This window comes from Passer domesticus, chromosome Z, assembly GCF_036417665.1.
Source record: "Passer domesticus isolate bPasDom1 chromosome Z, bPasDom1.hap1, whole genome shotgun sequence".
Classification (NCBI taxonomy): domain Eukaryota; kingdom Metazoa; phylum Chordata; class Aves; order Passeriformes; family Passeridae; genus Passer; species Passer domesticus.
Window position 1 is genome coordinate 2,505,334 of NC_087512.1, and position 19,856 is coordinate 2,525,189.

Genomic DNA, 19,856 nt, shown 5'->3' on the forward strand with positions numbered 1-19,856 from the left:
GCATCCAGTTTCAGAGTCGTTAGGAAGGAAAAAACCAAAGAAAAGACCTTATGATCACAGGCTAGGCATAGTTTGTGAAGCAGGAACCTGCTCTAACCTAAGCCAAGGACCTCTAATGTTCTTGAAGTAGTTTTGCCTACAGAAACACATCAGTGTGGAAAAAAGCCATGCCAGTGCATGCCACGCACCCCAGCCATGCTTACATTAGAGGGGACAACATAAAACCCTCACAGCACAGTGCCCTGTGACTGCCACCAGTCCAAAGTGATGGCCCATCCATCTGGGCTCAGACTGTCACAGGGCCCCTCAGGCTGACACTGGGAGCAGCACTGTGTGTGTACAGAGCCCTTGGGGCCACTTGGTGTTCTGAGCAGGAGGCCAAAAGATGCCGTTCAGGACCTCAGATTGGAAACACAGCCATTCTGAGAAACCTTTAAAGCTTTCTCATCCGGCAAATAATTTCACCAGCCTTTTCCTTGCTGTCCAGATGTGTTTCTGCAGTAGCCATGCAAGGTGCCCTTCCTGCACTTTGCTCACTTGCTTTTCATGCACTTACTCTCTGCATGTCTTCCTTGATGCTCTGCATGCATTGAGATGTCCTTCTGGTCTGTATCTCAGAGGCACAAAGCCTTTTCCTGCAAGGGGAATGTAAGCTGAGCCACTGTAGCTTGTCCTTTTGAGGATCCTGTTATCCTGTCAGGTTCTTCTGGTTTCCAAAAAGTGGAGTGGAAAATTAATCACTGACACAGATTAAATATTCTAGAGGAGGTACAGGGAGCAGAGCTTCTTGGAAAATGTGGTCTGTAATTAAAGATTGCAAGGTACAATGGGTCAGTTTTAGTTAGAGCAGCTTAGTGGCCAAGTAGGAGATGTAAATTGCACCATCTTCAAACTTTGCTAATGCAAACAAACACTTTTGGTGTTGGTGTATCTCTAGCAGGTTGTTAGAGCTCTGTGAACTGAAGCTAAAGAGTTAAAGAGAATCATTAAGGCATTTTCTCCCCTCTCTGAGCCCAGCTCTGTTCTTCTCTTTCTTGTTATTTAGTATTTGTTGCAGTTTTATCATTATTATTTTATTTGCCATGGCATGTTTTGTGGTGAGGCGCCAGGGATGTCAGCTCGATTTTTAGCCTTTTCCCCGCACATTCATTAAACTGTGACAGGTGATTTTCCCTTCTGTTTGGGTTCTGCCCTTGTACTCCTCACCCTGGGAGCTGAGAGCATCGTTGTAATTCAGGGGATGGTCCAACAGCCTCTCCTCATACGTTTGCTCTCACGTCCTCTGCCTCTGTGGGAGCACGTGCACCAGGCCCTCTGCTGTCTTTTGGAATAACTTTTAATATGCACTGATCATGGTGGGGGAGGTGGGGGATCTGTTCTGGGAGTGGTAACCCAGTGCTGCTGATGTTCCGTGGCTCCTGAGAGAATCCATTCCTGTAGCTGGCTGGGAAGCGCAGGAAAGATTATCCCCTAACTTGGCACTCGTCAAAGGGAAAAAAAAGTTGCAAAGCAAGAATTACGGTAAATGGTTGGACTTGATGATCTTAGAGGTCTTTTTCAGCCTTAATGATTTCATGATTCTGTGGTGCAAGAAGTTCTATTTTTGCCAAGGATCTGTATGTGAGGAGACTTGTGCATGACTCTTTCACAGAAGCAGCGTGCCCAGGACTCAGAAATACAGAAGTGACATTGCACAGAGCTCCCAGTATCAGCTACCCAGGGTTCAGTAACAGGAGCTCTGTTCAGGGCTTGTATGACATCATGTACTGCTCAGTAGCAGATTTTGCATTCCTCTTCATCTGTTTTGTGTCCTGCTGCCTGCCTCCAGCACTTATTTTTCACAGGAGATACAGCACAAGGTGTCTATCCTGGCTGTTTGCTCGGAGGAGCAAGGTGGTCGGGTGACTCCAGTGACTTCTGAATCTAAGTTCAGATTTTTGAACTTCAAAATCTTCAGTAGACTTTGAAAGTTGCTCATATTTGGCTCAAATTTTGCTCATATTTTGCTCAAGTAAAGTCACACTGAAGGTCGTGGGTGCATTTTCATTGGTTCCAGAAGAACTGAGGTCACTTTTTCTGTCCTTGGGCACCAAGTGGGTCCCACCCTGATCTGTTTGAAGAACTTGCTTCTCAAATTCACTGACATGATGTGTGTAACGTCCATGATGTGCCTCACCCACAAGGGTTTGATGCCATAGATGATGTATCTTCACAGTGTTACAGCTCCTGGGTCTACTACTGTTCCCTCATTAAATAAAAAAGACTGGATGACTGGATTTTTTTGTTGTTGTTCTTGGTTTTGTTTTGTATGTTTGTTTGGTTTTTTTTGCTGTTGTTGTTTTGTTTGGTTTTTTTTAAGGAAAGGGTGGCCACCTTCACATTTTTGTTTCATGCAGTGTGGCTGACATTTCAGAGAATCAGAGAATGTTTTGGGTCCATCCAGTTCCACTCCCTGCCATGGGCAGGGACAATTTTCACTAGACCAGGTTGCTTCAGACTCAATCCAACCTGGCCTTGGGCATGCCCAGGGGTGGGGTGTCAACAGCTCTGAGCAACCTGTGCCAGTCCCTCACCCTCCTCCCCCAGTAAAGGATTTCTTCCATATATATTTAGTCTAAATTTCTCCTTTTACAGTTTAAATCCATTGTTCCTTTTTCTACCACTACAATATTATTTCCCAAAAATACTTACTTGGTATAAACTAAACTTTCAAAATAACTCTAGGACAGAACTGGGGTCAGGCCTGAGCTTGGGCAGCCTCTAACTCATCAATGTTTGAAAAAAAGCAGAGCTGGTCCATAGGTCCAAGTTCATTTAATGGCTTTGTATCCACATTAAAATTTTCACTTTCACTTCTACGAAAGTGTCAGGGCCAGGAACCAAGTGATCTGTCCTCCTGCCCTGGGCAGAGAATGTGCAGTGCCAGAGTCCTGCCTATGGATTTTATCCCCCTTGTGGAGAAGGGGGTCATTGTACCCAGAGCCACAGTTCAGACCACGCTTTCAAGACGGCACCAGCGCGGCCTGAACTGGTCTGTGTTGTTGGGGTTTGCATCAAACCATTGAGTTATTAATGCGTTGGGATTTCTGCCTCCCTCATTGCAGTCAACAAGTACGTGGTCCGGGTTTTCACTGGTGAAGTCAGCGGCAGCGGAACAGACGCGGATGTCTTCATCAATATCTTCGGTGAGAAAGGAGACACAGGTATTCAAATGCAAATCATTTCCTAAAATATTTCCTCCTGCTCTGCAGGCCTGAGATCTGAATAACACACACACAGAGGCAATCTGGCAAACGCAGGATGGTTTGGCTGAGTGAAAGGCACAGAAATGGTGGCGTTAGCTCGGGGGCCCCTCGCATCCACGCCCCTGGAAGGTGCATCTGCAATGCAGCAGCTGTGGCTGGGTGTGGGCATGACTCAAGTTACCTGACGTTAAAAAAAAAGCAGACTCTGGGAAAACGCAGTGTAAACCACCAGCAGAAAGCAGTGGAGAAAGTGCCAACCCACTGAAGGGTCCAACACCAATGTGATTTACAGGGAATGCAGTGGGAGCTGTGTGTCTCATTTTCCAGCTACCTGGATGGATAAGGACATCCCTTGTCTATGGCAAAGGTGATGGCTGAGCCTGCTTGGCCACTTGTAAAAATAATTTAAGCAAGCTTTATAATAGTTGGGTTTGAACAGCTTTTTTTAGAAATATTTTACTTATTTTTGAATGCAGGTTGTGCTGCAACAGTGGTCTGGAAACTTTAATTTAATTTTTTTAAAAATTAATTGAATAATATTAAAAGATGTGCCCAAACCAAGCTCTCTGGGCCATGAAGAGAAGTGGGTGGAGATTTCTGGAGATTCCTGTAACCAGGGAGCAAATATTCTCTTGCTTCTACACTGCACCTATCCTGTCATATTCAAGAAAAAATGGTATGATGCCTGCCTAGTGTTCTTGAACAGTTTATAAAACTTGGTGGATAGGGCTCACCCTTGATTAATCCTCGAGAGTTTTACAGGAGGATTTATCTGATCTCCCTGAAGACATCCCAAAGTGGGAGTCTGGATCTTAGCTGGGTGTCCAGGCATTCTGTCATATCCACACAGAGAAATAACACCCCTAGAGAATGATTCATCCTCTCTAAGGCAAGAGGGATGAGTTGCCCACTGACCTCTTTCTCTGCACCGGTGCCTTGGGTGGGTTTCATCCCACTCACAGCATCACACAGCCTGCAAACAGGGGCTCAGCTTTAATACTTTTCATAAAGGCAAAGCCCTGTGAGATCAGGAAAAAGCCAACAGCCCTGGCTGGGTCCTAATTTGAAAATAAATCCTTCCTCTCGGATACAGCAAAGAATTCCGTGTCCTGAAATGTCAGAATCTGCAGCTTGTGACCAAAGCCTTCCTTGAACAGTTTGGAGATTTTCAAAGACAGTAAAAATAAAAAGAAAATGTGGTGATATGAAAAAAAATATATTTAAGAGCCATCTGGATATATATTTCTGAAAGCTCTGAGAGCTGCAAGTAACTGTGACATTAGAATGGAAATCCTGGTCTTTTGTAGGCTTGAGAAAAGGTACCTTTTTTATTAGAATAGAAAGTCCTCTGCCTTTGCCTTGAGTCCTGGGTGCAGGGAGCTGATATCTAGGGAATATTTGATTCAGTCAGTGGTGACTTTCTGACATTCCTAAATATTTCTTCACTTACAAACATGCATGTGCCAGTAACTCTTTCCTCCTTGGAGTTATTATTGATTACTTATTTGTTTGGGGGATTTTTTTTGTTTGTTTGTTTTGTTGTGGGACTTTTTTGTTTGTTTGTTTGTTTTGCTTTTATTTTTTACTTTTTCTTTGCCCATTCAGGTGTGAGGAAACTGGACAACGACAAAGACAACTTTGAAAAAGGAGCGGAAGACAAGTTCACACTTGATGCTCCGAATCTGGGAAAATTAAGAAAAATTAATATTGGGCACAATAACAAGGGAGGCTCTGCTGGCTGGTTCCTTGCAAAGGTTAGTTACTCCTGAGACATCCAACATAAGCATCTCATGGGCTCAAAATATCTCATCCTCTCAGTGGTCTGGTAGCAAGAGATTTAAGGATAATTGCTGGTGATACAGGTTACTGAGAAGGACACAAATCATTTCATTCTCTTGACTTAACTCATTACCATGACCATAAAAATACCAGAATCCAAGAGTTATCTGTTGGATCTGTTCACAGTGAAAATTTGCAGACTCATAGCTTGCCCAAATTTAAGTGATTTATCATTGGCTCAGCAAAAGAGATATGCTTGCCACAAAGACCCTATTCTTCCACTTTCCTGCTCATTTTAATCTGCTGCTATGGGGTAGGAAGGTATTACAGCTTTTAGTGTAATAGTTGAAGGAATATTTTAAAAGGAGAAATCTGTGACTCCTCTGGTCTCATTTTCTTTCCTCTGCTGATGTAGTCTAACACAGCTGGCTTTAATCCACAGAAGACCTGACCCCATATTTGTAAATCCTCAACAGCAGGATAATTCAATGTTATACAAATGCAAATATTAGCACATTCTTCTCCCCCACCACACAATGCAGGAAAAGTTACAATGTTGGCAGCCCATGCAAAATGTGGAAATGAAAAACAGAGAGGTTGCTCAATGTCATGAATAGTGGGGGGGGCAAAAAACACAGAACCTCATTCTCACCTCACAGATGTAATGACATAATTTTTGATGCGGTTGGTGAGGTTGCTCAAGTCCCAGAACCTGGTGTAGTGCTACTTGCAGCCAACACATCAACCCTGTACTCTGCCCCAAGCCTCCAGGATAATTAGGATTAAGTACGATGCAGCTTTGGCCTTGCAAATTCGGATGGAAGACTGGAGAACTGAGCTAAAATAGTTCTGTTGTTGTCTACTGGTTTTAGATGTTTTTTTCTGTAATTTGGTTCAATACTTGGACACTCCAGTGTTGTCACTCCAGGATGAACCTGTTCTCATGTTTCTTGTGTTTTCAGAGCGCTTTTATACTCAGAGATGGTTTTTCACCTCCAAGTGTAATAATAAACCTACTGAAAGGAACCCAAAGAGGATCAGCTGGTAGAGAGGCACTGGAGTGCTGATATTTCTCCCAAACCTATTCTATTTTAGTCTCTAGCACTCCAGCTCTCTCATGCTGACAATCCCAGCCCTGGCAGGCTCTGCTCTCTGTGTCTGTGGAGGTACAACAGGACTCAGGAGTGCTACAGGCAACAGCACGGTGTGGGATGAATGACAAGAGGGGAAGCTCTGTTTCCCAAAGAATGGTTTCATAAATTTATCAGAAAGGACAGATTTCAGATTCTCCCTCATTGTTGAGAAGTGTCAAGGGCTTTCTATCCATAATAGTGATTTTTTTTCCTCCCTCTGAGACATAAGTCACACAGAGGAGTAGAGATTTTGATTTCTTCTCTTGTGACCGAAATCCTTTAATACTCTTCTCTGCTGGTTTAAAATACCACAGTAACTCTACGGCAGAATTCAGGAGTCCAGAAAAATATATTGGTAAGAAACACCTCAGCAGGAGATGCCAAAAACTAGTTGAATATTAGAGGGGAATATTGTTCCCCAGCTTGTTTCAGCAAAGTACCACAGAATTCTAAAACAGTCTGGTTTGACAGAGACCTTAATCAACCTCAGGTCCCACCCCCTGCCATGGGCAGGGACAACTTCCACTATTCCAGACTTCTCTAAGCCCCATGCAGCCTGGCCTTGGGCACTGCCAGGGATCTAGGGGCAGCCACAGCTGCTCTGGGCACCCTGGGCCAGGGCCTGCCCACCCTCCCAGCCACCAATTCCTGCCCAACATCCCAAAATCTGTGCCTGCCCTGTGGCAGTGCAGCCATGGCCTGTGTGCTGTCCCTGCAGGCCTTGTCCCCAGTGCCTGGGCAGCTCTCCTGGAGCCCCTGCAGGCCCTGGCAGGGGCTCTCAGGTGTCCCTGCAGCCTTCTCTTGTGCAGGGGAGCAGCCCCAGCTGTGCCAGGCTGGCTCCAGAGCAGAGGGGCTCCAGCCCTGGCAGCATCTCCGTGCCTCCTCTGCACTGGCTGCAGCAGCTCCACGTCCTTGTGCTGCTGGAGCCAGGGCTGGGGCAGCTCTGCAGGTGGGGTCTCACCTGAGCCCAGGGCACAGGGGCAGGATCCCCCTGCCCTGCTGCCCACGCTGGGATCAGCCCAGGGCAGGGGGCTCAGGCTGGGGCAGCTCCAGCTCTCACCCACAGCACCCCCAGCTCCCTCTCCCAGGGCTGCTCTTGATCCATTCTCTGTCCTGCCTGTCTTTGGATTGCCCCAGCCCAGGTGTAGGACCCTGCACTTGGCCTTGTTAAACCTCGTGATATTTGCACAGCACATCTCCACCTCACTGTGGTCCAAGAGCCAAACCCTTCCAAATTAGAAACTGTTTCCTGCCACAGGGCTTTTATGGCAGTGCCTCCGCAGTGGTTCCACCCTGGAGTAACTGTCTGGGATCTAGTACTGTGTCACACAGGCTCATCTGATGGTCTGGATTTGCCCTGAAATTCCAAGGCATTATTTTATAACCAGGCTCTAAAGCAGAGAGAGAGAACACAGCCTGCTCCCAAAGCAGAACAAAGAGCTGTCGTTCAGCTGATGGAGAGGAGCAGCCAGCAAACAGGCTCTGGAGAGAAGGAAGACAGGCCAGGCCAGCTGGTCTTGATAGCAGAGACATCTGGTCTCCTACACTGCAAGAGATGCAGAGTGGGTTCACTGGAAAAAAAAAAAAAAAACAAACATATATAAAAGCTGGGTTTTTATTCACTGATTGTCTGAAATTCTATCAGCACTAATTAGGGAGTGGAGTGGGATCTGCTTGAGTATTGAGTATGTTAGATACATAGTGACGGTGTGTACATTAAGCTTCTGCTCTTCTGCCACCCCGTTGTGTAAAACCTTTGCTTTTCCCATGATATCTTCCAACGTGGTGTCTCTTTTCTCTTAGGTGATCATTGAGGACATAGGCAACAAATGTGTGTACCAATTCCCAGTTGGACGCTGGTTCGCTTTAGACGAAGATGACGGGAAAATACAGAGGGACATTCTTGTTGGGGGCACTGAAGCCACAGGTAAAATCATGGCCCAAATCTGTGGTGGGAAATGGGAAATTAAGACTATTAGCCATGTTTTCTTCAGAAGATTGAATGCCTTATGCTCAGGGGGGCTTGCAGTGAAGTGTTCTGTTGGTGATAGGCTGTTTTGTGTGAGGGTTCCTGAGCTGCCAGCACATTTTCCCACCTTTGTGTCTCACCTGTGAAGCTGTGCAGGACCCACGTGCTGGTTTGTCATCTGGTGCACCTGGATAAGGGGCTGCTGGGCAGGGAATAAAAGATACAGCTTGTACCTTCAGCAAATTGCTCAGCAGCACTCAAACAAATGGTTTGTTATTTCTGAAAGCACAAAGTAGTGAATATTGTACTTCAGTTTCTTGTCTGGCGAGCTAAACATCCTTTTACAAAACAAGAAACCCAGTGCTGAGCCCTAAATCAGTCTTTTTTATTATCCAACATGGTTAAAGCAAAGACAATCAAAGTTTATGTCTCTGTTAAAAGAAACCTGGATGTAAAGTCCATAAAAGAACTTGTCATAAGGCAGAAGATTATTTGGATAGTGTTCTGCCTGTATTTATTTAATAGCATGAAGGCAAACACTGTGATGATGCATGTAACAACTGTTCTTTACTTCCTTGTATGGTCTTCAGCATCTGCATGTGCATGAGGAAAGTGGTCTGGGTGCAAGATCCCTCGCTGCAGGATGCTTGTTGGGGAAAATCAAGGGAAGAAACTGGAAAGAAATTTAATTCAATCCCAAAAATCTTCCTTTGTCTTTTACTACTCATGACTGTGTATTTTCTTTCCTGCTCTCTGGGATTTTGTTGAAGATACATCAACAGTAAAGCATGCTTGAGTACTTTTTAATGTAAATTTCAAAGAGAGAATTATTTGTGAGAGTGAGTTCTGACGTTTTTGCTTCATCCCAGGTCCCTATTGCAATTTCTGTCTGATTTAATCAAAAAACTTGGCTTAGGTCTCAACTATTTTCTACGTGCTCCTATAGTGTTTAGGTGTGTTTTTGATGCCATGAGACAGGTTTAAGATGTGCTTTTCTGTGAGGTAAGGCTTATGGGAAGAAGTGTTTTCATTCTTAGACTAACAGTTGGAGATAGGAAAAAACCCCCAAGGACACTTTTAAATAAATAGGTTTCTTTTCAGGGATAGTTTTCTTTCTTCCAGCTGGGCTGATACCTCTCCCAAACCTTGTTTTGCTGATATCTGTGGGTTCTCACTGTGACTGTGGAGGTCCTGATGGCTTCAGCAGCATTATAGGCTGAGAAACAAATAAACCCAAAGTTTTCAGAGTTTTGTGATATTGCAGATTTTGCCACCACTGTTTAAAGAAACACTTCTCCATCCTCTCAGCATTCTCTGACCTATTGTGTGCTTGGTATTTCTCAAAATCAAATTACATACTTGCCAATTAATTTTTTTTACCTTTCTTCACCTAATCAGCATCACAGAGTGAAGAAAAAAGAAATTTTTCCCATCAGGCCATAGAATAGGGAGTTTGTCACCCCATGCCTGTTTTTCTTGGGCAGGCTGAAGGTACATGTATATTTCTCAGAATTATGTGTGGGACAAAAATAAATGAAGCATTGCACTGTGTGTAAGAGAGAAGCTAAAAAAGACCAGTGGGAAATCAATAGAGTCTCCAACATAAATCCAATCAAAGCCATAACTCTCAGACTCTTTTCCTCCCTTCTTTTTTCCCCTAACCAAATTTCTGATTCCCCCAGGCATTGTGTACAACGTGGCTGTAGTGACTGGAGATATCAGAGGAGCGGGCACCAACTCCAAGATCCACGTGATCCTCCATGGCTCCAAAGGCTTGAAGAACAGTGGGAAGATTTTCTTGGAAGGAGGTGAATTTGAGCGTGCCAGGACGGATCTCTTCAACGTGGAGATAGCTGCCCTCCTCAGCCCTCTCAGCAGAGTCACCATTGGGCATGATAACTGCGGCGTCAGCTCTGGCTGGTTTTGTGAGAAGGTGAGACTTAATTATCACAAACTCATGGAATCATTAGGTTTGGAACAATGCTGTTTGGAATGAGCTCTTTGAAGTACCACCACTGGGCCAACACTGCCAAGAGTTTCCCCTGCAGGGAGATGTCAGACCTGCTCCTCATTCACAACCTGACCCCGACAGCCCAGACCAGTTCAGAAATAAATAAATACATAAATAAAATGAAATACATAAATAAATAAATAAATAAACAAACAAACAAACAAACAAACAAATAAATAAATATCTCTGCTTTTGTCTGGAAGGCAATACCCCCGGTTTAACAAGTCAATATTATACATCACACACGAGAGCAGCTGATTGCCTCAAAGGCACGTTAGATGCATAAGTCAATCACTCGCTAATTGGGTTGATTGCCCCTCTGCAGTCACAGAGATTATTGTTTGCTCAGCTCCAAAAGCACCTTCAGATGCTTGCCCAAGGGGCTGGACAGAAATGCAGCCTTGGATTGTGCTGAGCATTTCAAAGTTATCATCTATGCTCAGACTGCCCTGAAGTTTCTAGATGCTGCTATGGAGGTTCAGAAATAATAATAATTTATATATATATAGAGGGAAATAAAACAAAAAAAATCCCAAAAAAACAAAAAAAACCCTCAAACACCAAAAAAAAACCCAATAGAAAGTGGTTGACCACAGCTGCTACTAGGAACCAGTGGAGAAATATGCAAAGCTGTTACCCAACAAGTTATATTTCTTCGAGAAGAATTCTACACAGCACTGGGGAAAGATGTTGGAAATTTCTTCTAAATTTAGCACGTGGTGTGTGATCCCTATATCCGTGGGTAATGTTTGGTTTTGTACCATCCAGTGCTTGGTACACATGCCAGAGATTAATGTGGCCTTATGTTAACTCCCTGCATCTGTGACTAATAAGTTTTGTGCCAGCTAACGCTTCCTTGTTTGCTTCCACCAGTGATTAATATGTACTGGTAGATATCTTAGTTTCGAGAACAGAGATGGAGTGCCAGAGCAAAGAATGATGAAGAGAAGTGCATCACAACCTGGACGCATATTTGAGATACTCTCCAGGAAAAAAGATTCACTAGAAGATCTGGGACCATAAGGGAATTTTGAGGAATGGCAAGCTCCATTGACCACCAAAAATCCCCAAACACTCCTATCATATCCAAGTAACTTCATGGAAATAATAAGCATATATTCATTCATACAGGAAGTGTAATGAATATGTGATAGGAATGTGACAAATATGTATTAGTTTAATATTTGTTCTGTTCAGTTGATGCTCATGATTTGAGGTGAAATTCCCATGCATCCAGCATTGTTAAGAAAGTAATTTTGTCTTTCCAACCCAGCAGACTGGTTGGAGAGTTTATTTCCCAGCTTTTGGTGACAACACTAGATCATGTACAAGGTCATCAGGAGGGTGGAGAGGAAGGCAGATGCTTACCCTGAAGCTACGAGGAAATTCAGTTTTCCTGGCAAGCAGAATCAGCTTGGGATGGATATGTCTGAAGGCTTTTTGTAGCCTGTGTTTTCTGCAGAGCCCTGGTGTGGTGCAGGGCCTGTGCTGCACGCTCACTGCTGATGCCACCCTCCCTGCTCCCATTCCCTTCCCCTCCTGGTGTTTCACCTCTTCCTGGGTGACCCATTGTGATGTACTGCTGCAAAAATGGGAATAACAGAACAGATGAGTCGTGGCTGTAGTCAGAACTGGGATTTGTGCAACCTGACTGGTTCATATTGGTGCAGAAAACCTGAATTTGAGAGCAGGACCAAGATCTCCAGCTCTGTCTTTTCTCTGTTTGTTTAAGTTTTCAGCACCAAGGTCCTGTGGGCTGCCAGTAGCAGAATATTCAATCTCACTGTCCCAATCTCTTTCCCCAGGTGGTGGTTTACTGCCCGTTCACTGGGATTGAGCAAACCTTCCCATGTGGGAAGTGGCTGGATGAAGATGAAGGGGACGGTCTCATTGAGAGGGAGCTCTATGAAATGGTCTCCCTGCGCCAGAAAAGGCTGAAAAGTAGGTGGAGGTGTTCCAGAAGCCTCCTGTGGCCATCACCCCTCCTCCCACAGGCCACATCCCCCTGAGGTCACCTCAGTGACATGGGTATAGCCAGGGTCAAGGAGAGGCTCGGGTGGATTCAGTCACTGGATCATAGAATGGTTTGGGTTTGGAAGAGACATTTAAATGTCATCTCATTTCAACCCCCCAGCCATTGGCAGGGACAATTTCCACTATCCCAGACTTCTCCAAGTTCCCTCCAGCCTGGTCTTGAATATTCCCAGGGATCCAGGGGCAGCCACAGCTGCTCTGGGCACCCTGGGCCAGGGCCTGCCCACCCTCCCAGCCAGCAATTCCTGCCCAACATCCCAAAATCTGTGCCTGCCCTGTGGCAGTGCAGCCATGGCCTGTGTGCTGTCCCTGCAGGCCTTGTCCCCAGTGCCTGGGCAGCTCTCCTGGAGCCCCTGCAGGCCCTGGCAGGGGCTCTCAGGTGTCCCTGCAGCCTTCTCTTGTGCAGGGGAGCAGCCCCAGCTGTGCCAGCCTGGCTCCAGAGCAGAGGGGCTCCAGCCCTGGCAGCATCTCCGTGCCTCCTCTGCACTGGCTGCAGCAGCTCCACGTCCTTCTGATGATGGGGCATGGGTTTCAGCTTTGAAAGTACTGCTTTAGGGGAGTATAAAATTAAACTCCTAAATATTTTGAAGAATTTTGTACTCATTGTACTCATTTCCTTAAGGTCCACTGGCTTAGACTCCCTCAGACATCATCTTACCTTTGCAGACAAGCCAGGCTGTTTCGCTTATCACTACAGGAGCAAAGCTTTCTTATCATAGATGGGAACAAAAAATACAACAAGGAGACAAACCTTAGTGGAGGAGGGGAGGGAGAATGTGAAATAAAACAAAACTCTTCCTTGTTGACTCCACCTATTTTTATTCCCGACCCTAGAGAAATAAGAGGTTTTAGCCCTGTCCATCTGGCAGGTGCGTGCTGGATGCGGAGCCTTTTCTCCAGAGGGAGGCAATGGCACACGTTTGCTGGGAGGAGCTGCTCTGTGCTGTGCCAAGTGGGCATGTTCATCCATCCCCACACGCTCCAGCTCCAGCCTGGTTCTGCACCAAGCCAAAAAATATCTCTGCTGCCCGGCCCGTGCCGGTGTGCCCATGTGTAAACAGAATATTTTAATTAGGATAATAGGCACGGTTTAATCCGAGAGTGCTTCGGGTGGGCTCCTGCTTAAACAGCAGTTCATTTGAATAAGCTTTATCTAAATGTTAGTCAGCGTTGTAACCACATTGCACCTCCGACTCGGTCCATTTAGCTAAAGCATCTGCAACCTTTAACCCCCTATTATCAGCTCTGATTGTTATTGACAGGCTAATTCCCTCACCACTGCATTGCAGGAGATAGACAGAGAGCATTAGCCTTGAGAAATCTGTGACCTTTAGCTGCCAGATTATAGAAGTGTAAGACTGGGAGTTAGAAAAGACCTATTATGTCATCTCGCCTATCTCCCTGTGCACACAGGACTGTCCCTTTCTGCAGGGATGATCAAAGCTGGCTTCAGCCTCACTTGGGGTATCCATGGTGAAACGTCTCCCAGCACAGCATCCAGAAGCTGCTCCCGCAGCAGATTGCAGCTCCATATGTAGCTTGTATTTATTCTGTGGGTTTTTTATTTTGTTTTTTTTTTTTTCATTCTCTCCTCTCCTTATCTAGAATGTTATCCTGGAAACTGTTGTGCCAGGTCTTGTCCTCCCTGGTGCTTGTGCCCTGGGCTTTTGAGAATTTCCAGAGTGCCTGGATACCTCAGTGTGAAAGGATGGGAGCCCAGGGGATGAGCCCAGCAAGCCCTGGGAGGATGATGATGGGTATCTGGGGAAATGCCTGGCCTTCCCCAGCAGCCTCAGCCCTAGCTCAGACACATCTCCCCTGGGCAGCTTCTCCCTGAGAGCCCTCTATCAGCATTTAATCCTGGTACAAGGCCCCATTTCCCCCTCCATGCATGCTTCACTCCTCCTTTCCCTCAGCCAGAGGGCAGGGAGGCAAAACACACAGATGAGAGAAGTCTTTGGTGTCTGAATTGCACTTGCAGCTTTCCCCAGAACAAGCTTCTCCATCCACAGATTTTGCTTCATTTCTGCTCGTCTAAAACTTGCTGCTGCATTTCAGAGAGGAGTGATCATGAATATTTTGTATATTATTAAAACAGGGGCAAAACTTTTTCTGAGATCCCTCTTCCCCTCTTTTTTTTTTTTTTCCAGTAGCTCTTGCCTCTTTTTTATACAGTCAAACACAGAGTAGACCAGTAAAAATCTAATTTATATGCATGCCATCATATTTTTATATTCCATTCTGGGCTCTGAAGGTCAAGCTGTGCTAGTGTGGGCTCGGGTGTGCTGAAAGGGTTAGCAATTCTCTCATTAGGATTTGTTAATAATTCAGCTGATGTCTGAGTGAGGAAAGAAGGCTGTTCTCTCTCCTGTAGGTGCAGCAAGGCCTGCAGAAATGACACACATTATGGTCAATAAGGTATGCAGATGAGGGGCTCTTTAGAGGAAATAATGTCACCCTTATATATGCAACAATATTCTGGTATGAAAATGTAAAGTTGCTGCAGGTGGACTGGACTTATGGTTGAAATGTTGGATGAAGACTTGAGATAAAAATCTTGCAGACTGGCCACAATCTTAGGGTATGTCATGTAGTATTAAAGAAGGTGTTAGCTGAAGTCGTGTCAAATTTAGGCATTTAAATCATTCAAAACCTTTTGGAAAATATCTTTACACTGAGTAAAGGTATTGTACTTCTGAGTGTGTTTGTCCCACATGGTGCAGCCTCACTAGGGGTGGACATCTGAGTGCCCTTTGAGACAGCCTGTTCTGCAAGAAGCATTTTTGGGATAATTAGTCCAGTCTTGGGAGGCTTTTTATCTCAGGATGAGGTGATGCATGTCTGTGTCCTATTCCAGACACAGACCAGACAAGTCTTTAGGAGCTACCTGGAGCTGCACTGCACTGTGCACAAGTAACTGGATACTGACAAAAGGGAAGAAGAATATTGCCCTGAATTTATGGTCTTTGAAGCTTGAGTTGTAGGTATTTGAGAAGTGAACTGAAACAATGGGGTTGGGTCACACCCCTGCATTACCCTGTTAATAGACTATAACAAGAGAATATAGCTCACTAGAAAAAAGGTTGTTTATGTTTTTGGCTTTTTTTTCTTTTAAATGAAATTACAGAACTGTGTTTCCAATCTCATTCCTGCACGTCATGCAGCAGCTGATTACATTTGTGCAGAAAAAGATGAAATGTCTTTGTCTTTCTTCATCCTACCCTCTCTACCTACCAGGAGAAACAGTGATAATCATGTTTTTACCAGGTCACCCTCTAAAAATTACTTTTTAAAACAAGTATCTTTAACCTTTCTTTCTAGAAAATCCCTGGTCTCTGTGGATCTGGACAAGTGACATTAAAAATGCAGGAACAGATGCCACCATCTTCTTCCAGATTTATGGAGACAAAGGGAAGTCAGATGAGATGAAGCTAGATAACAATTCAGACAACTTTGAAACTGGACAGACTGACAAATTCATGGTATGAGTGTTGTGCAAGTGGTAGATTTGGCTTGGTTGTATTTTCCAGGGGTTTAGCTTCAATCCTGGGCAGAAAATCATCAGTATGAGATTTTTCTCCATTAGATTCTTCTAAAGTTGATGTGAAGTCACTCCATTTGGTGGTGATTATTTACTTGCCTATGGATATGGCTTGTCTTCCCAAAACAGGGAATAGGCTGATATTTTTGACTTCTCTCTGATTTAACTCTTTAAAGATGGTCAGAGATGCTCTTTGTGTGTGTGCTTTGCTGACTTACAGAAATGGATGTTGCACCTTTTTTACCCATTTACAGATAGAGCTTCCTGATCTTGGGAACTTTTATAAGCTTCGGATATGGCACGAGAAAAGGAATCCCTTTGCTGGCTGGCATCTGAATAAGGTGAGGGGACAGCAAGGGAAGGAAGACCTGGAAAGCCAGGCTGGTGGCAGAGCTCTGCAGTGCCAGTCCTGGGTCACTGCAGCTGGCAGCTGAGCTTGATGTGCAGTGATGATGATGTGCAGTGCTCTGTGGTGCCTGCCTTGCCAGAGCACAAGATAAAATGGTCAAAAGTTGCAGCTGGGAAGGATTAGATTGAACATTAGGGAAAATTCCTTCATGGAAAAGGTTGTCCAGCTTTGGCAGAGCTTTGCAGGGCAGTGGTGAGCCCCCATCCCTGGAGGGATTTAAAAGCCATGTGGATGTGGCACTTGGGAACGTGGGTCAGTGTTGTGCTGGGCAGTGCTGGGGGAATTGTTGGATTTGATGATCCTGGTGGATCATCAAATGATTGTGTGATTTTGTATGTGGGAAGTGAGAGCAACAGGGAGAGGCAGCTCCCAGCAGCTCAGATTGGTGGTGAAAATCCCACTTTCCCACCCTTCCCATGTCAGACAACAGATGTACTCATCTCACTGCTACCAGGGGCTTCTTCCTTGCTCTTCAGAAAACTTCCTGTTCTTAGACACCACTACTGTACAGAAAGGCAAATCTACTCCTTCTGTGGCTTATTTGCAATGCCAATAATGGCAAAAAACCACCCGATTCCAGCAGAGATTGCACACTGTAGCATCCCCTGCCCTGAAGTGCTGACAGCCCTGTGATGTGAGCTGAACTTCTGCAGGCTGGAGGAGGCCACGGAGACTGTGCAGAGGAGAGCAGCCCTGTGCTGGGTGGGAGATGACACGGGTGACCTGCTTGATGTCCTTTGCTCTACCAGCATGGATTACAGTGCTATCACCCCTCACCTGGATTGTCTGGACAGTAATTCCACCTCTAAGCTTCACCCCTGCTCCTCCTGAGCAGCTTGGATGGCACTCTCCGCTCTTAGCAAAACACACACTTTGCTCTGCATCTGTAAATAAGTGTGTTGATAAATCAGATAATACCACTTGGAGCTTTTTCTTGGGCTCCTCTAATGTGCTTTGACAGATCCTGCTCTTCTGCATTGTCATGGAGCTGTGAAACCATCCACTGCCAACACCCATCTCCAAGGGTAGGAGGGCATCAAGTGCTGCTGCTGTCACCACATGGTGGGAGAATGTGGTGGGAGAAGTCTGTCTTTTATGACAAAAAAATTCCTGGTCAGACTTTGGGCCACTGAAATCATCCCCATTAGTTTGTTCACAGATGATGAGTAAGAATGTTTGTGTCTTCCACAGCTCTATGGCTCTCTTCCCTGTGGTATCTTATTTTCCCGCAGAAAAATTTTCTTCAGGAAGGACAAGGGGTAACGTGGAGTGTGTCTAGGATTCCCTTTTGGCCAAACTAAGTAAACCTGGTTAAAATGCAAGAATGAATTTATGTTCTTCTCGATGGTTGGACTCATTTTAGGCTTTTTTCAAACGGAATGATTCTATGATTCTATGACTTCAGGAAAATAAGTCTGTCCATACACACAGTCTGATGTTTTCTGGATGGATCAGACTCATGGCACAGGAATCCCACCACTTGTGCACCCATTATAGCGTCTTGGAAATTAGATGAAACCTGAATGATGCTTTGTTCCAGTCCTCCCACATTTCATGCCTGGTTTGCTTCATGCTGGGTCAAGCTTCCCTTCTCTACCACAAGAACCCAATACAACCACACTGGTCAGGCCAAAAGTTCCCTCGAGCCCAACATCTTCTCTCTTGTGTCACATAAGGTTGTGGTTTTAGAAGTGTAAGAAAAAAAGACAAGCATTTATGATGCTTCCTCCAAACATTCTTTCAGGTTTTGAATATTTCCAATTGGACACTTCCTAAACTGATCTACCAAACAGAAAGCATTTAGCAGATTTATTTTTCCAGTCATTGGTTTGAAGTTTCCAGCCTTGCCTTGAACATTTAAACATTCAGCTTAAACCTTAATAGCTTTTGGCAAGGACTTCACAGGCTGATTTTGTCCTTTTTTTTTTTTTTTTTTTTTTTTGCTTAGAACTTTGTTCCACAGGTGTCATTTGATGCCCTGCATTTCTTGAGGCAGAAGAGGGAAACATCTGATCCCTCTCTGCCTTCTTCATTTTCACCTGTGATTTTACAGACCTTCATCACACCCTTGCTTTACACACTTCAACAAACAACTGCAGAGCACCACCTTATTGCTCATTACTCCTTTGGGAGCTACTGCAGATCTTTTTTCAGGGTTCCTGCAATTTGGTTTTGGGGTTTTTTTCACTTAATACATTGATTCTCATCAGCAGGAACCCACAGCACAAGCCCCATCTCCGATTTTCTCCTTGGGGTTGTCATGATGAGACATCTGCAGAGCCACAGAATCCCTCAAAAGTTCCTCAATGCCATGGAATGATTGGAGAAAGGAGGAATGAAAAGCCATCAGCTGTGACAGACTTTGCTCCGTGCATCACTACAGTGCACAACATGGACGGTCTCATTATTAATGTGTTTTATTTCTCTGCTGATACCTAATCTTGCCTCCCTGGCAAAAAACCTGTCAGGATCTTGTTGCTTTTTTGCCTCTAAGCCTCTGAACTCACGCGGTGTTTTGGTTTAATGAAGGTAACTCTGCTGAAAACGCTGACAAAAGAAAAATACTCATTCAACTGCGGCCGCTGGCTAGATATAAATGAAGAGGACAATGAGATCGTGCGGGAGCTCCCTGCTGAGGGATCTCTGGTGACTGAAGTCATGCCAGGTGAGAGCCACGGGCTCTGTGCAGAGGCTTGCTTAGGACCTGAATAGAAAGAAACCCTCTTTGTGTGAGAGATGCACAGGCAGACTGATGCAATTCAATTAACTTCTCTTTCTGGCACTTTCTCTCTGCAGTGTTTTTCTGTGTGCATCATTAGCTGCATGAACCTTGAGAAATCCCAGCCTTTTATTAATTTTTTTTCTGGGGGGGGGGGGGGAGCAGATTTCTCTGTGGTGGGAAATGGGAGAGATCTGGCCACAGCACAATTGTTTCCAGGGCTTGTTTTTTGTTTCTTTTTTAAACTTGTGGTTTTTTTTTCCGGTCTCCCTTAAAACGTGAAATGCAAGGTTTGAGGAATATTCATGGAAAGCAAGCTTAGCTGAAATGGAATCTAAAATTTGACAATCATATTTTGGGCTTTAAAGTTTTATTTAGTTATATGCAAATTCATGCAGCTGTATGTATAAATATATAGTAAGTTGCACAGCACAGTGGTGTGTGCATATGCATCTTTCAGTATGTGTGAGCAATCCAAACTATTTATTCTTTCAATTGAGTTGGAGATTTAATTAAGGAAAGCTGCAGAACTTTGCCCTGGCTTCCTGGAGTAGTTACTTCTGCCTTGACCTTGTGTCACAAGAATTAAATCTACTTAGCAGGAGAATTTGAGAGAGCAGAACATCTCAAGGTAGACGGTGGAATTTTGCATCTTTCCACCAAAGCATCCACACTCTGTAGGCCTTGAGTCCCCCATTTTCTGAAATTTCTGGTTCTGACATTGGTGATCTGCATGCAGTGGAGCAGCTTCTCAGAAGAGGAAGAGTAATTGTAATTGCAGATGTTATTAAAATGTAAATAAACCTAGTTTTGAAATGTATTTTTAATCAGCTGTGGAGAGGGCAGCTTGAATCCTCACTCAGGCACTTTCCTGTGTGGAGAATTTGTGCTGATCAGAGGTGAGATGCAGCATCTCGTGTTGGGCTTGCAGGAGGATTTTGGAGGGAATGTGGGAGCACTGCTTCTTGTCCTTTCTCCAAGGTAGAGAAAAGGGGTTCTCTCTCAAAAGTTGGTCT

General features: G+C 44.8%; 1 protein-coding gene across 1 annotated transcript in view; it reads left to right on the plus strand.

Moving 5' to 3' along the window:
- The window catches only part of LOC135290114 (lipoxygenase homology domain-containing protein 1-like), a 60,895-nt gene that overhangs the window by 37,542 nt on the left and 3,497 nt on the right, over nt 1-19,856 (plus strand). The window contains exons 6-13 of the mRNA XM_064404002.1: nt 3,105-3,203; nt 4,851-4,999; nt 7,961-8,084; nt 9,809-10,059; nt 11,943-12,078; nt 15,493-15,653; nt 15,967-16,053; nt 18,651-18,786. Of these exons, the coding sequence (XP_064260072.1) occupies nt 3,105-3,203; nt 4,851-4,999; nt 7,961-8,084; nt 9,809-10,059; nt 11,943-12,078; nt 15,493-15,653; nt 15,967-16,053; nt 18,651-18,786 (1,143 nt within the window). The remainder of the gene's footprint in view (nt 1-3,104; nt 3,204-4,850; nt 5,000-7,960; nt 8,085-9,808; nt 10,060-11,942; nt 12,079-15,492; nt 15,654-15,966; nt 16,054-18,650; nt 18,787-19,856) is intronic.